The sequence below is a fragment of the Cheilinus undulatus genome, linkage group 7 (genome assembly GCF_018320785.1).
Source record: "Cheilinus undulatus linkage group 7, ASM1832078v1, whole genome shotgun sequence".
NCBI lineage: Eukaryota > Metazoa > Chordata > Actinopteri > Labriformes > Labridae > Cheilinus > Cheilinus undulatus.
The window spans coordinates 37,771,539-37,788,651 of NC_054871.1; the positions used below are offsets into that span (position 1 = coordinate 37,771,539).

General features: G+C 39.5%; 2 protein-coding genes across 5 annotated transcripts in view; one reads left to right on the forward strand and one right to left on the reverse strand.

Annotated features, from left to right (window-relative positions):
* Positions 1 to 228: 228 nt before the first annotated feature.
* LOC121512648 (60S ribosomal protein L5) lies at positions 229 to 9,662 on the reverse strand. The gene is made up of 8 exons (XM_041792016.1): positions 9,526 to 9,662; positions 8,971 to 9,040; positions 8,765 to 8,880; positions 6,694 to 6,828; positions 6,356 to 6,558; positions 3,405 to 3,582; positions 866 to 954; positions 229 to 391 (listed from the first exon to the last, which is right to left on the reverse strand). The coding sequence occupies exons 1-8, from the start codon at positions 9,526 to 9,528 to the stop codon at positions 292 to 294; spliced, it is 894 nt and encodes a 297-aa protein (XP_041647950.1). The 5' UTR covers positions 9,529 to 9,662; the 3' UTR covers positions 229 to 291.
* A 5,327-nt stretch (positions 9,663 to 14,989) lies between these two features.
* Positions 14,990 to 17,113, forward strand: part of evi5b (ecotropic viral integration site 5b) — a 64,410-nt gene continuing 62,286 nt past the window's right edge. For 3 of the 4 annotated variants that reach the window (XM_041790863.1, XM_041790868.1, XM_041790869.1), the window contains exon 1: positions 14,990 to 15,220. The gene's annotated coding sequence lies outside the window, so the exon portion shown is untranslated. Of the gene's footprint in view, positions 15,221 to 16,225; positions 16,336 to 17,113 lie in introns of those variants that run through there. The other variant, XM_041790865.1, reaches the window with a different exon arrangement.

A 17,113-nucleotide genomic window follows, 5' to 3' on the forward strand; every position in this document is an offset into this window, starting at 1 on the left:
AACTGCTGCATAAAGACTATTTTGTGGAGTTTGCTGAATGAAAAAAGGTGTCATCCCACAGGATGTAGTTTCATCCTCTTTTTGGGGGAGATGCCAAAGAACAGACCACATCTTTTACACCAGTGCAAGTTATATTAACTTTACTTCATGATCTCCGTGTTTTTATCTGGGGAAACAAAAACAACCACTTGGCTAACAAACAAAACAAAGCAAACAAGGGGACTGGACTGTTTTTCGATATATTTATTAGAACAAAATTTTTTTGCCATTGGAACGGAGCCGACGGATGACTCAATCTGAAGCCTCCTGTTCCTGAGCCCGGAGGAAGCTGGCCTTCTTCTGGGCGATGCGGTCTTTCCTCTGGGCCAGAGAGAGCTTGGCACGGTTCCACCTGGGTCACAAAGCAAAGGGTTAGGAATCTGAAGCTTGAATTTCAAAAAATTAGTTGGTCAGGTGTTCAAGTCCATTTGTTCCTTTGAGATGGCTAAATGAGCTTTATTTGTACTCTTTAAAGCTACGTTTCCTCTCACAGAGCTTACTGGCCGCACTTACCTCACCTAAACTTGACCAAATGTTACATTTTAAAACTGAAGTCTGTTACTTTAATGATCAACAGTTAAGTCAGGTACTGAAGCTAAACCCCAAAGATCTTCGGGTATGTTTAACTAAAGCCTATGCACATTGAACAATATCAGTGCAAACATTTTTGATTACAATCCAATATCTAATCACATGCACTATACTTACTATGCTACTATTACGTGTACTACTTTTATTTCATCAATCAATATAAACTCCAGTTTTGAGACCCTGAAATAAACATTTGCACTACGTCTGAAAATCATCTGACTTTAAATATTCTTACCTCTTCTTCTTGACTTCTTTGGGGGGCTTCTTTTCATGGACCGGGTTCTCACGGATGGCAGCATGAGCCTTCTGATACATCGCCTCAATCTGGAAGAAAGAAAGAGCCAAACTAAGTTTCTCTTCATTTGTTTCACTAGCGCCAGCTTGGTTCAATACTGTATTTTGGCTGATAAATTCAGAAGATTCAAATATTTTTTGGTTAATCGAAACTAAATCATGGAAAATCTTTTACTTAGGCATTTCCCACGTAGCCTTGATATCACTGTGTTTAACTTTTTGGCTATCCAGTCAAGTGGATCGATGATGAATTTGATTTAACAAGATATAGTGTGGTAATGTACAAGCACAACTTCTGAAGAGCCCAGTTGTTTTTTCTGTGTACCCAAGAGCTTTACCATCTGTTGTTAGAGTTAGGAGGTTAAAAAAGCTGATCATCTGGAAGATTGTTTCAGACATGCAACTTAAATATTAAGAAATAGAAACTACGATTATCCAATAATCAGATGTTAATTAAGTCCAACCAAGACTCTCTCAAGCTGGATAGGAGGTATGTTTGCATCAGCCAAACTTTGGCCAGTGAGAAAACTTCCTGTGTAAAAGTAACATTATACAAAAGTATCTAATGTACAATATAAAACGATGCTTTGGCTGATTTAGAAACCATCTCGTTGCTTCCAGAAAGCCGCCTTCTCATAATCTACAGGAGATATGATCAGTAAGATTGGACAGTATCCATTTTATAATACTGCTAAACCTTTCCAAAATTTTCTCTAGGTGCACAGTGTTACCACCAAGTGTTGAAAAGCTGTAATGTACAAGAATACAAGTCATTTATAATTAAAGCATTGTTTTCAGGATGCATTGCCAGGCGCTGATGCACAAGTAAGGGTGCATCTCAAAATATTTGAAAATCTTGAAGTATTAATTTTCGTGTGATGTAATTCAAGTAGTAAGACTTCAACATATTCTGGATTCATCTCATACAAAATGAAATATTTCAAGACTTTTTTAATGTTGATGATTACAGGTTACAGCTCACAAAAATCCAAAATCTGAATCTGTTAAAATCACAAAACACCAGTCCAAAAAAAGATTTCCAATAGAGAAATGTTGATCTTCAGGAAAATTATGCTCATTTATGCACTGGTTGGAGCTCCTTTTGCACAAATTACTGCATATATGTGACGTGGCATGGAACCAATCAGTCTGGGGCATTGCTGGGGGGTTATGTAGCCCAGGAAACCCTGATAGTCTTCAGCTTGTCTGTATTGAGTCTGGTATCTCATCTTCCTCTTGACATTTCCCCAGAAATTCTCTATGGGGTTCAGGTCAGACCAGTTGACTGGCTAATAAAATAGTAATACCATGGTCAGTAAACCAGTTTCTGATAAGTTTTTGCTTCACTGTGGTCAGGTGCCAAGTCCTGCTGGAAAAGGAAATCAGCATCTCCATAAAGCTTCACAGCAGATGGAAGCATGAAGTGCTCAGAAATCTGACAGCCATGGCTCTGAACTTGATAAAGACCAGTGGCCCAACAGCAGCAGATGACATGGCATCCTAAACCATCAATGACTGTGGAGACTGAAAATACAGGACTTCAAGCACCTTCAAGGATTATGTGCCTCTGATCTTCCTCCAGACTCTGGGAACTTTATTTCAAAATGAGTCCCAAAATTTAGTTTCATCTGAAATCAGGAATTTGGACCACTGAGCAACAGTCCAGTTCTTTTTCTCCTTAGGCCAGATGAGATGCTTATGTCTGTGGCTCAGGATTGCCTCGACACTAAGAACACAACACTTGTATACCCAGACAAATCTGTGTGTGGTGGCTCTTGATCCACTAACTCCTGCCTTTAGACCACTCCTTGTGAAGTTCTTGTGAAGTCCCTAAGTTCTTCAATCTGCTTTGTTTGACAACCCTCTGAAGGCTGAGCTCATCCCTGTGGCTTGTGCACCTTTTCTTACCACAGTTTTTCCTTCCAGTCAACTTTCTGTAAATATGCTTTGATACCACCTCTGAGAACAGCCTGCCCTTTCAGCAGTGACCTTCTGTGGCTTGCCCTCCTTGTGAAGGGTGTTGATAATTGTTCCCTGGACATTTATCAAGTCAGCAGTCTTCTCCATGATTGCAGTTGTATGTACTGAACCAGAATGAGAGAATTAAGGCTCAGGAAACCAATCTTTGATTTTCATGAGCTGTACGTCAGAATTGTAAAGATTAAAGCAGAAAGGTCATACTGGAGAATCATGTACCAGCCGCTACTGGTTGACAGAAGAATCCAAAACTCAAAACCTCTGCATTGTTCGGGTTGAGCATAAACCAAGAGCACTGTATCTCAAAACACTGTATAAATAATTCTGAAGTGTTGTTAATGTTCTGTTATTGGATTGTTATGATCATTGGCCCTGCAATCTCCAAACTTTGCATCTCTGACCAAATCACTTAGAGCGCCATCTCTGAGCTGGGCTTTGTACAACTCGAGTAATAGTAAACAAACAATGCAACAAGTGGTTACAAAAAAGAGAAAGAGACTTACCGAATCAGGGGTGACTCCATTCTTGATGAAACGAGAGAACTGCTTCTTGTAAGCCTCCTCATCTTCCTCCATCAAGTAGCTCATGTACTCGGAGACGTTGGTGCCCATGATGTGCTTGCGGTGGACCTCAGCGTTGAACTCCTTGCTCTCTGGATCATACCCAGGGAAGCGCTTAGTGCTGTGGACAAAATCACAGAAAAAGGTGCAGTTAGAGTAGGTAAATAAAACCAAGCAGAAACTCTAATCAACACATGAGCCACAATTCATTCATGCCACAATCAGCAAAACACCAGGATTTAATTTTGCCTTATTTGGATAACATCTCTGCCTTCTATATTCATACTGGGTTAACACTGCTCCTGTCGTCTGTATTCTGTCCTCTGTGACTTGTGTTTTGATGTGACAGCAGAATCAGAGCTGACAGAAGCTGTCAGTTGCTATTATCAACTTGCTTTCTAAGGAGTGCAATGACTAAAGGGAGGGGGTCACATTGAGGTCTCAAGCACAATTCATGTGGGCTCAAGCACAAGGGAGATGTAAACAGTGAGAAGAGTTGAGGCAATTCTAAACTTCTGTCTTTTCACAAACAGGCATATCAGCACAGCGCAGGCCCATTCAAGCCCGATTTGCATGGCAGAGATAAAGGTCGCTGGTGTGTAAAAATAATAAAAACTTCCAAGGGAGCAGGATGGAGTCCATGTCTGCATGAAAAAAAAACAAACAAATGGAACACAGTTCTTAATGGCTGATGTGCAAACCAACTGCATGCATACCGGCACCTGGGGCTGTGTGCAGCTGGTCATACACCTGGGTGTAACATTATGATGGACTTAAACTTTACCTTGCACACCAGCAGGAGTAGGCGCAACTCTAAAAAGTTGGACTTAACCAATGTGTTGTGAATGGGAGGCGTAAAGCGATAGTCAAAACACAGGGAGCACAACGGAAGCGCACTTTAACAGATTTATCAATGTACAGTCATTTATTAATAATAAGTCATCTGTGATTGGACTAAAAACCTGAACCTGAAAAAGTTTACCCCCGGACAGTTGGCCGATAGAAAAGCTTTGTTTTAGCAGATGAGCTCTGATTGAATAGCAGAATAACATCCCTAAATATGCTACCAGATGTGTCAAAGAGTTTATATAAAAAGGAGCCTTCCCTCCTTGCAGGTGCTGATTCTCTCATTGGGTACCAACTTTTCTCCCTCAGTAGGGCTGTGTTATCATCCATTTAAGGAAAAAATGCTGTAATAATCAGTAAACAATGTGAGATGCTAAGAAGTGTCTTTTGGCTCTACAAAGAAATTATGACTCTTTTGGTTTTTTATATTTAAATCTTGTGTGGCTAGTTCGGAGTTTTGTTTCTTGGCAACTCTCACCTCTCAACAAAAGTTCACGTGAGCATGCACAGTAAGACCAGGTGTAGCCAAGACCGTTCAATGTTACACTTACTGCACTGTGTAAAGTTGAGCCTAAAAGGTGGCTCTTCTAGCTGTAGGATTTAAGACTGACTTACATTCAGCCCCTGCTGTATCAGCTTTTGCAAGCAGTTGTGCTTAAGTACAGTACTAAACAACTGCCAACCGGAATTTAATTCTCAATTTCAATACTAGTAAAAACTTGTACATTGACCCCCATTTTGATATAAAGGAACTGGTCTTTGACAGCTAAAACTGGTCGATACGGTAGAGTGTAGTAGGGCTAAAAAATGTAAAGGAAAAAACTGACATTCCAATAGTTTTTCTTTCTGAGATATAAATTGAGATTTATATGAAAAAAGCAAATTAAAACTGAAAATGTAGTGCCTTTTCATGTGCATTTCTTAAATTCAAAACAACTACATATGTTTTTTCAGTTGGGTCTTAAGCTGGATCTGTGCCATTATTCAAAGCAGCTCCTGTCTGCAGTGACACAGAGGGCCACATCACAGTCTCTCAGTCTCTCTCCATTATGAAATATTCAGGCCAAGTCCACTGGTAAGACATGCGCAGTTTGGCAAGGCTCACAGCTCATGTACCAACCAATGAAGGAAAACAGTATAATGGCTAATGCTAAGCTAACAACAGAAACGACCAAAACTTGATTAAAAAGACGTTTGATATTGCAGTCATTGGTGTGGATTAAAACTTTAAAGACCGTGGAAAGTCACTGAAGTTCCAGACTGGCTAGAGAAGTGTCTAAGGGCTATGAAGGTGCCAATGTCATTAGAATGCCAAAAAAAAGGGCTTCCAGAGGAAAACAGTGGCAGAACTATTTATGGTTCAAAAATTGATCAACTTTTTGCATCCTGTGTGTCTTGTCATAAATGGTCTCAGTGGGTTAACAAGCACCAGGATAAGATGCTGCTTATAGCAGGCATCCACTCACCTAGGAGTAACTTGTGCAACAGTCAGGCCTGTGTAACTGCTACAGGTGATGGCAGCACTTCACCTTTACATACATATTGATAATACCAGTAACAACCAATCTCACTCAGACTCTGTACTGACTGCAATAAAATCATGATTGTGGCATTCCTACAAATGACTTGTGGTTTGTGTTTTACCCTATCAATGAAATGAAACAGCTCAACATCAGAGGTTCCTGATGACTGTCATGATTTGGTTGCAGGATACGTCATCAAACCCCTCACACTTGCCTAAAGGTAATTTCCCCACATTTCCCATATCACATACTGGATACAACGTGCAACTGTGAAAAGATGAGTCCCTTGGTGGCAGAGCAGCAAAAGTATACCACAAAAACCACATCACATGCTGGGCTATCACCTTTACACTTAGGTTAGATGTATGCTACACACCTTCCTCTTTTATCCTGTCCTTTCTTGACTTCTAAACTGTCCAGTCAAGGCAAAATGTACCTACTAAATAAAACTGACCTAACTTGTCAACTTTCAGAACATCTTTTCTCACACAGCCAACTAAAGCATTTCAACAACTCCATTATTACCTGTGTGGGATGGACAGGCCTCCATCCACAGCCCCTTTCAGGGCACCGAACACCTTGTTGCCTGTAGTGGTCCTAGCAAGTCCAGCATCCAGGTAGCAGGTGAAAGCGCCGGGCTGACCATCAATGCTCTCCACGTTGAACTCATCGCCTGTGACCTCCACCTGACCTTCGTACACCTTATCCAGGCCAAACTTGTTCAGGAGCTGAGGACAGAAATTCCAGGGAATTTATCTCAAAAGCAGCAGCCAAAAACATTGCATCTTTATAAAATGATATTTTGATGACCTTGTTAGAGATAAAAACAGTCTCAGCTTCATGCAAAAACTATCAATACTTACTCTGCGTGCCAGCAGCAGACCAGTGCAGTAGGCTGCTGCGTAGTTTGTCAAGCCCACGGAGATCCCGTATTTCGGCAGCTCGTGTGAGTAGGCAGCGCACACGATCATATCGCCCTCGATCTTGGCATAAGCGATCTGCAACACAATCACAAGTGAGGATGAAGTAAAGCACATGATTTAACATCTTTATGGGATGCATAAAGCTTAAAAAAGCCACTCCTAATCTGCATATGAAAGTACTGAGCATTACAGAGCAGTCCTAATTTTTCTGTCACTATATTATATCATCTCACAGCTAGGTTTGTTTACTTTGACCATGTTGGCATCTCTGAAAAGGCAACATGCATTTCCCATCCAAACAACCCAATAGTGGAAAAACTACTCGCCATAGTAGGGTGGCACTAGAGGTGAAACTGATCACAGCTGATCCACTGGGATCACCGTGCAGAGTTGTTGGGCTGCAGTGCTCAACATGCTGTTTCACATGGGAAGTAAATTTAGTAAGGGCGCACGATATCAGCATGATATATAGCATAAAAAAAGGTCATTACCAGTATCGGCAGATATTTACATCCTATATTACAGATTTGAATATTGGCCTTTAAACAATATTAACATCCTTTCTTATGTAGGAATAAGTTTGTGGAGTTTAAGGCTGGACCAACAGACCTATGTCAGCTGAGGTCTTTTTGTTGTGTGCAGAAGCAAACCAGAGCAGGTAGATGTGTTGCAAGCATTCACAGCTCACAGTAATGACAGTGCACAAAACAGCTTTTAACTAGAGCTGTAACAAACTATTTCAATCGACTCATTGGATGATTGTTTTCCTGATTCATTGACGAATCTGATGCATTTTTTAAATAAAGAATGTAATTCCCCATATTAAAAAAAGGTTCAAATTATGTTCAAGTCTAATTATCTATATTTTAAAAACTGAAAAACGTATGAATTCTGTTACACTGAAAAACAAAGGCCACAGAATAAAAAAAATATGCTTTACAATGTGTAAAGTGCGTTTTTTGCCTCCCTCACTCATAAAAATCCTTGACATTTTAATGATAATAGCCTAGTGATGTGCTCTGAATGACGAACTTTTAGGTATAGAGGGAGAATAGTTTCAGTGTACTGATGCTTTTACCACCTATGATGAACATCCAAAAGGAGCGACTGATTTAATCAAACCGTTTTTTATACACCTTTATGAAGGTAAGCCTTTGCCTTCAAATATTGTTGATGTGATAACTTCCACACCTCTGTCACTCAGTGCTTACTTCAACCCTCTTTAACTGACACACACAATCTTACCCCCTCTCTTAAACGGAAACACGAGCAACTGTTCCTCTTGCCCTGCACCTCATACTCATTCTTTCTCTCCCGCTCAAATCTTGGCACACATTTAAGACAAAGTAAGGAAAATATTATGGATTAAATAAATGCCCAACAGCCAAGCCCTATTACTTTTATTCTGTCGTGTCTCATAATAGAAACAAAACTAGAAATAAAGAGAAATAATGCGATCAATGAACAAACGCTCACTGTGACGCACTTTGGCAGACGGATGCACACATTGTGCTGTGGAGCATGTTGATTTCGTAAACTTACTTCTTGTTTTTGGATGTATTCTATTAAATATAGTCTTTTGCCATAGTGTAATAAGCGCAAACTTTGTAGTTTGTTAACATTATCACGTTGATGCAGATAGTTTTAATACTACGTATTAAACAAACTCCACTCCTCACGCATTCTTAGTCTTTTATTTATTTAATCAAGAATGATTTTAGACTCTAAAACATTCTTTTCAAATGTATTTATCTCAGGTCAAAGTTGTATATCAATAGAGATTTATTCAAACCGCAAGAAACTGACCAATCAGAGCGTTTTCCTCACGTCACAGGTTTTGGTCCACTTGGAAATATGTGAACACAGATCAAAGTTGACATCAAATGCAACTATGCAATAAATCGGTCCTTGATTTGGACCAGATCAACTTAACTAGAGGTGCCAAAACACCCTAAAACATCAGTTCAGATTTGAAATTGTCTCACGTGGAGGCAGCCTTAAAGCAGCTCACCTGGCAGATGATGTCCCTGTTGGAGAAGCGGACTATCATCCGGTACTTAGGTGTGTTGTACTTGTTCTTATCTTGAACAACCAGGCGCTTGCGAGCAAAGAAGTCAGTTTTTCCCTCTGAAAAGAAAAAATACATGTGTTGTTCAACTGTAATGCTGGAGAGTGGAAGGAAATAGCTGCAGGAAAGCCACTGTTAGCTGCCCTTACCTCTCCTCCTCCTGAATTTGACCTGATACCTCTTGAAGTAGGCCTTGTTCTTCACCACTTTAACAAAACCCTGCAAGGACACATACAGAGGCTTAGCTTCACAGACTGCACCATTGATGACACAGGCTAACATCAAGTATGTTGCGGTGTTTGAGCTGTCACTGTCATGGGGTAACCCTAGACCCGGCTATCGTTGGCTAGCTAATCAAATGGAAGTGAACGGCAGGAGTTAGCATTATGCTACATAGAGTTTACGACAAGCTAACAGGCTAATAGTAAGAGAAAATAAGGAAAGTAAGGGTTACAAAACTACGGTAATGCCTCGTAACATACTAGTGAAGAAATTAGGACAGAGCAGACAGCAAACAGAAGGAAGCAGGGAGTTTGTAGAGGCAGCCATTAGGCCACGTTTAAGCAGACCCGGGTGAGCATTAGCAGGACATAATCTAACTTCATCTGAACATCAGCAGCATGTTTTTAAACGTCTGACACCTCGCAGCACATGGTGTATGTCTTAGGTATACATGGAGGCGCATATTGGGATGAATTACAAACCATTTTGCAGTCTTTTCGTCTCCTTATGAAGGAGCCCGGAGCCAAAGACCGAGGTTTGACTCCGCTGCACTGGAAAAAGGAAGATCGTCGTGCGCATGCTCCGTAAATAGCATGTCACAGGAAAGCCACGGAGACGCCATTCAGCTGGAGATTCACCACGCTGCCCCCTATCGAGCTGGGGACGGCAATTACAACAACAGCATCACTCTTACAAGTATGTGCTCAAACTTTTTTTCTCTTTTTTGGCTTCAAGGAAATAAAACATATGAAAAAGCATGTAAACATACAGTCTCAATAATGTTGCTCCTCAATTAGTGCCTCAGTGCATGTTTCCAATTTATCAGCCTTCTAGCTGGTAGAGACCACAGGAACTCTCTGAGTGGAGTTTGAATGGTCTCCCTGTGTATGTTTAGGTTCTCTCCACCTTCCTCTCAGAGTCCAAAGGCAGGCTTGTGAGGTTAATGAGTGACATAATTTTCCTCTATGGTATTTCAGTTGAACTTAACTTGACCAAGTCTCTTTTCAACAGTGTGGGAGTATGAAGTGCTCTACAGTCTCCTGCTAGATGGCTGCCAGCATTGAACTTAAACTTGGAAGCACAGTGGACCAACATCAGCAGATGACATGGCACCTCAAACCATCACTCACTGTGGAAACTGAGAACACTGGACTTTGAGCACCTTGGTTTTGTGGCTCTCTGATCTTCCTCCAGATTCTGGGACTTTAATTTCCAAATGAAATTCAAAATGTACTTTCACCTGAAAACAGGACTTTGGACCAGCAATCAACAGTCCAGTTCTTTTTCTCTTTAGTCCAGGTAAGAAGCTTATGATGTCTTCTGTGATTCAGGAGTGGCTCAACACTAGGGACACCTGTAGTCCATTTCCAGGTCCCATCTGTGAGTGGTGGCTCCTGATACAATGTCTCCAGCCTCAGTATACTCCTTGTGAACCTTCTCACACACTCATACAACAAGCAGTGGTGGGAGAGGGCTTTAAAATTAGAGCTATGAGACAAGTCGTGCTTATGAAAAACGTCCCCACAGTCCAGCTCAGATGTATTAAAGTCAGAGCTTCCAGTCTCTAAATTGCCCGTAGGTGTGAGTGTGAGTGACTGCTTTTTAGTCTCAATGTCAGCCCTGTGCTTGACTTGTGACCAATCCAAGATGTAGCCCACCCTTAACACAATGACGGATTGACTCCAGCCCAGTATATCAAACTGGCCCTAGTATTTGAAACAGACTGGCCTGAATAGAGAAATGTGCAACAGACATGTTTGTTGTTTTTCTTTCCAATTGTTACAAATGGTGGTGTAGAAAATGGATGGATGGATAAAATTGCATGTTATAGTGGGCTTGATATCATCCAAAACAAATGTGTGTAAAATGTTGATATTTATATATGTTTAATCCAGCTAAAACAGCATGGGGTCAAATTGACCCCAAACTTGTAAAGTGGGTAGGCTACAGGACTTTGGAAAAGAAAAGTCATGTAATATGAAGCATAAGAAATTATGTTAAACATTTATTTAGAGAAGTTTAAGAAGTTGTACATTTTTAATTTACAGTCATACTGTACATTTACAACAATGTAAAGTCAGAAATTTACAACAAACCAAACTAAAACAGTAGTTGAATAACCCCAGTTCACAGAAATGTCTCTTCTAAGTCCAGAAGATAATGATAGTGTGATGATTCTGGGCTAAATCACAAGTATTTCCTTATTGATCAGTGCAGTAAAATTATCATTTGATTAGGTTTTCAACTGAAGGACTTGTTCAAGGAAAAAAAGCTTCATCTGGTTTGATTCTCTCCCATGTAGTTGGCTATTTTCTTCTAAATAATCTAAAAAGTTCTCAGTTTTGTTTTAACATTTATATATTTTAAAGTAAAAGTTTTCATGTACTTTTAAAACTTTATAACCTTGATTTTTTTTCAGAGTGGCCCTAATACACTGTCATAATACTGGATAGTTTACACATAGATCTTTTATTAAAAACAAATGTATGTAGGCCTATTATCTTGGGATTTTGTCAAGGAAAACAATTCAAATAGATTTTGAATTTTTTCCAAGTGCTTAGCTTTACAAGTTGAGGGCGGTCCTTTGGGACAAGAGATTGGGAACCACTGCTCTATATCATGATTTTTCTCTGTTGTGCTGTCATAATACTTACAAGTAATCTCAGTATTTCATTAAAGGGGTTTCTTGTATTCATGGACGATCAGCTATATCAGCAGAAGTCAATTGTGTAACCCTGTTACAGATGGGAGTGTATCTGAGTAAAGGGGTGTGACTGAGCAGGTCCAACAAAATCAAAGTCAACTGAGTAATCAAGTTATGTTTATATTTGGTGCACCTGCCACATCACGATACTGGCCCTTGAAAGCTCAAAAATCCACTTGTTTTGCCCAAAAAGAGAGGCAAAGTGACAACAAAAAGTTGAAGTGTAACTTCCCTGAGTACGTAAATTGGTAAATTACAGTGATGGTTATTTCCATCAGGCAGACTGAGATGTGATTGTTGTTTCTGGGTATCACACTAAGAAGCCTTCAGCCTCTATGGTGCAGCCAAGTTGAGCCTACGTCATGTCATCTGCTTTTCAGCTTTTTCTATGAGCGCAGGAGTGTCAGACACACAACAAAAGACATGCGTCACTGCTGCCATGTGAAACCAGAAAAGTAGGTTTTATGACAGTTTGGTATGTCAATCGAGGCAGTCTGCTTAGTCACATTTTCATTCAGACTACTTTGTGCTGATGTGGTTACTTTAATGTTGGTTTCTATTGACTTCTCTCGATCAGCTGTCTGTACCAGTCAGAGAAGCTTTGCCTTGCTATTTTTGCTGTTTTAAAGGGAATTTAACTTTATTTTTCATCCTTTTTTAAAATTTCATTTGGGTTTATTGATCAGTTAGGTAAACTTTTGTATAATGGATTAAAAGTGCTTTACTTTTCTGTGGACAACATGGACTAACTAAAAGAAGACTCAGACGACATCTTGAACCTTCAGTCTGCTCAAACAGAAGAACTGTATCTCAGCAATGAACTTCAGGTAAGGTAGATCAGATGAGATAAGTACTACACACACAGAAGAACAGGAAGAATAAGACTCTTTTCTTTGACTTAAACACTCAATATTCTTGGCTGGGTGCAACAGTATGGTCAACTCAATGAACTTCACTGCCATTTTACTTTGAAATCCCTGAATAAATTAAACACAAGCTTTAAGAGGAGATCATAAGGAGAAAATATTCATTAAATATTGTCTACTTTTGCATGCAAAAACAGAAATTTGTCATTGACATACATTTGCAAAAGTCATTTTAAACACAAGGTGATACACTTAAAACCATTTTAAGCACACTCAGAAACATAGCATACACAATGAAACAGCAAAAGCAGTAAATATTGAAATGGTGTTAAATAATAAGTGCTTATGTAGCAGGCTGACTCTTAAATATCCTCACTGATTCTAATATTTTATGGCAGCTGAGACAAGTAATTATTGGCAAATATATTTGCATGTCATTATTTACAAGAATTGTTGACTAAAAATGATGTTTCCTCACACACTTAATATTTAATCATTTTTAAGAGGCTTTTTTGGCTATCCTTCAGAATTAATCATGCTTACATTGACCCTTGATGAACCCTAATCTCACAAACAAAGCAATGTTCAAGGTCAGCGGCTGTTTTGGGATCACTTTTAGTGGCACTCAGTTCCTAAAATATGTGACATGTAGGGAGTTTCTCACATGTGATGCCCCTGCTAATTTTATGAAACAGCATGAGAAATTTTCCTACATATGAGATTTTTATTAACAACAGTAAGTAGCGTGTAGTAACATGAGTTTTTTACACCATCAAACATGTAAGAGGTTTGTAATGAATATGCTGTTTTTATTCCATAGAAAGAGCCTTCCCCAGATCTGTGCCTTTCAACAATCCTGTCTCTGGGCTCTGCAGGCAGTTCCTTTGACCTCATGGCTTGGTTTTTGTTCTAATAGGCATTGTCAGCTGTGAGACTTCTATAGAGAGGTGTGTGCATTTCCAAATCATGTCCAGTCAACATAATTTATGACGGGTGTTTGCTTTTCCCCCTTGTCAGACATTAATGGAAAGCTATAATGTGCGCAATTTTTAAAATCAAGTATCTTGGCATACGGTGCCTATAAAAGGTATTCACCCCTTGGATGTTTTACCCTTTTATTGATTTTAAAAATCCATCATGGTCAATATTATTTGGCTTTTTGGCTAAAATAAACTCTTTAATGTCAAGGGGTCAAATAGAAGTTCTTTGGTCTGATGAAACCAAAATTGTGCTTTTTGGTCATCAGACAAGGCGCTTTGTTTGGCGGACACCAAACATTACACATCACCACGAACACATCATCCCCACTATGAAGCACAGTGGTGGCAGCATCATGCTGTGGGGATGCTTCTCAGCAGCAGACCCTGAAAGGCTTGTAAATGTAGAGGGTAAAATAAAAGCAATAGGAAAGTCCTGGAGGAGAATATTATTCAGTCTGCAAGAGAACTACAGCTTGGGAGATTTACTTTCCAGCACTACAATGACCCAAAGTATACAGTGAAAGCTGTACACAGAAAGACAACAAGGTGAATGTTCTGGAGTGGCCAAGTCAAAGCCCAGATCTGAATCCAATAGATAATCTGTGGCCGGACTTTAAAAGGTCTTATGACACCCAATCCCTGTCCAACCTGGCAGAGCTTTGGCAGTTTATCAAAGAGGAATGGAGTAAAATTACAGTGTCCATATGTGCAAGCCTGACTGAGACCTATCCACACAGACAGGCTGTGATTGCAGCCAAAAGTGAACTACAAAATACTGACTTGCTGGGGGTAAACATTTATTCAGTGACTTATTTAACATTACATGTTTTTATTCAACTGGCATTACTTTGTAGAAGTCTGTTTTCACTTTTACATCAAGTAGGTTATTTTTTTAGGCAAAAAGCTATATATCATATTGGCCATGATTGATTTATAAAATCAACCAAGAGGTCAAAGATCCAAGAGGGTTAAGTAAACTTTTCATTAGATTCTTTTTACTTTTACTTGAGTTGATTTATAGACCAGTACTTTTACTTGTACTTAAGTAAATTTATATGGAGTAACTACTTTTACTTGAGTACAGTAGTGGTGAACGTTGTCCCCCTCTGGTTTAATTAGATTATAATGATATAGCACTGTTATCCTGCATAATATGACGATAAACAGTGAGATTAATAATCACCCTTCTGCATGAGACAACGCTTCAACTCTTGGCTGAGCACATTCTTTAAAAAATATCTGTACCTTAAGTGAATAAAAACCTTCTTAAGGTGCAGGTTCATATCCTGACTACTTGATGGCAGTGTTGCCTCATGTCTACGCTGAATGCGCATGCCCCGTGCGATGTAAACAGTTGGTAGGCCGCCGCCGTCTGTCTGAGCTCCGCAGACATTTGTGTACACGTATTACACGGCTGCATGGGCTGGACTGTAGAGTCAATGGGAACTAGCTAACTTAACGCTGGCTAGCTTTCAAGTGGAAACCTGGCTATGCTAACTTGGAAATTATAGCTAATGTATTCGATCAACGTGCTTGAAAATACGTCTTTTATTTATAAAAGTAGGACTATACTTTCGTGCATGGGAAGCAGACGACGTTTGCTGCGGTCGGCTCAAAACGCTCCAAGGTAAAAAAAAAAGATGTTCTTTTCGGGCTCTGTCTAATAACTGGAAAGCGCACATTCAGTAGTCATAAAACACCGCTTACGTTCTCTGTGAAGGTCGAAGTTAAACATATGACATTTAATTTGTAAAGCAAACCTCGAAATACCAAAGTTTTAACATCTAGTTCGTCGCAATGTCAGCTTGTTTCTTAGCTTATAACTGTTGCCAACGAGTGATTGTTGTTGATAAACTACTTCGTTGGCTTGCTAAGGAGTCAGCATAGCTATCACCAGAAAAGAAATGTAGTAAAATGGGAATTATGATGCTTTCAATTTGAAAAATCCTAGCTGTGTGGTAAAGTAACCATAATGTAGCCCTGTTTAGCTCGCCAATCTGGATAAAGGAGTCTGCTGCGTACTGTTGCATTTGATGCTAGATCCCCATTTCAGTTTCCAACACCAGCGAGCCATAAAAGGACCAGACTTCTCCTGTCTGTAATTTATCTGGATTAGTACCCGTGAGCTTTTTGATAAGTGAGAGCATGATTTGCAGCCTTGCTGCCCTGCAGAGGCAATTTCTGTGCCCATGCCAAGGATATCTTTAACAAACTGCAGAGAAGTGACTTGCAAGTTGCAACAACAACTCAGCCCTGTGGTCAGATGTAGTAGGCGATACTCCCACCGAGGTTCAAGGCATTTACTAATAGGGAAATCACCACTCTGTCAGAAAATCTTGCATCTCACAATGCCCTGATGAAGAGTATAAATGAGGATAACGTTTTAAAAGATAGATACTCCCTGTGATCCTCCCAGCATGGATCCAGTCAACGAAAATTGGATGTGGGCTATTAATAGTGCTAGAGGCAACATCCAAAAAACGAATCATTTTGCATGTGATGCTTCCCATTTCTCATTGCAGGACACCTGGCCCTCATAATCAAAATTTCTCACCCCTGCAGAGTAACAACACGTTTTATAATCCTTCTAATATATTAAAAATACAATTACATCCAAGTAATACTTTTTATTACACTGTGAATGCTAGAAGAGCATCTTTATTCATTTGTCAGGATCCTCATTAGCTGTAGAGCACAGCTACTCTTCCTGGGATTCCACATGAAAAGGAAGTATTCTTACAGGTATATCAAATGTACATTTAAAACATAATTAAGCACTACAGTCTGTACAGCCCAGTGTGTTTTGGTGATGTGTGTGCATGGCGTCTTACAACTATGATGCCTCAGGATATTTTTGAGTTGATTTTTAAAAGTTTCGAGAGGTTAATTTAGTCAGTAAAGATGAAGAATTCCATATTTTGGTTAACTGATACGATGCTGTATGTTTCAGGAAATTGGCCTTGGCTTTGGGGTAGTGCTTCACAATTAATCTAATCACAGTTGTATTTTCAGGCTGTGCAATTATACATAATTGCATAAAAGTTAGCAGTTAGTTGTAGGTAGAAGTTGAAAGGATTACAAAAATGCCTGCAGAAAGGTCTTCAAGATTACAGTAGTGTCACTGTTGCACTTTGTAGAAGTATCTTTATTTTCAAAAAAATGAGGAACATTATTTTTAGGGGAAATTGTTCTTTTGAAAGCAGTACTGTATTCAGGTTTTGTATCTTTTGTGCAAAATACCTATGTTTAAAGTTTAGAAATACACATTGCAAAACTGTCATTATTCTCTGCATTGTCCTTGAGAACTAAAGAAGTAGACTCATGATGCCATGTATTATATCCTTATTGCAATCGCCGACCAAATCTAGTCCTGTATAATCACAATCACACATTATTACCAGCCTGCCTGCCTGCCTGGTTTCATATGTATAGGATTCCAAAGTCCCTTTAAACTGACTCTACATACAGCATCAATGCAGCACACATTACTATTGAGTGATTTACTTTAAAAGTGTTCCAC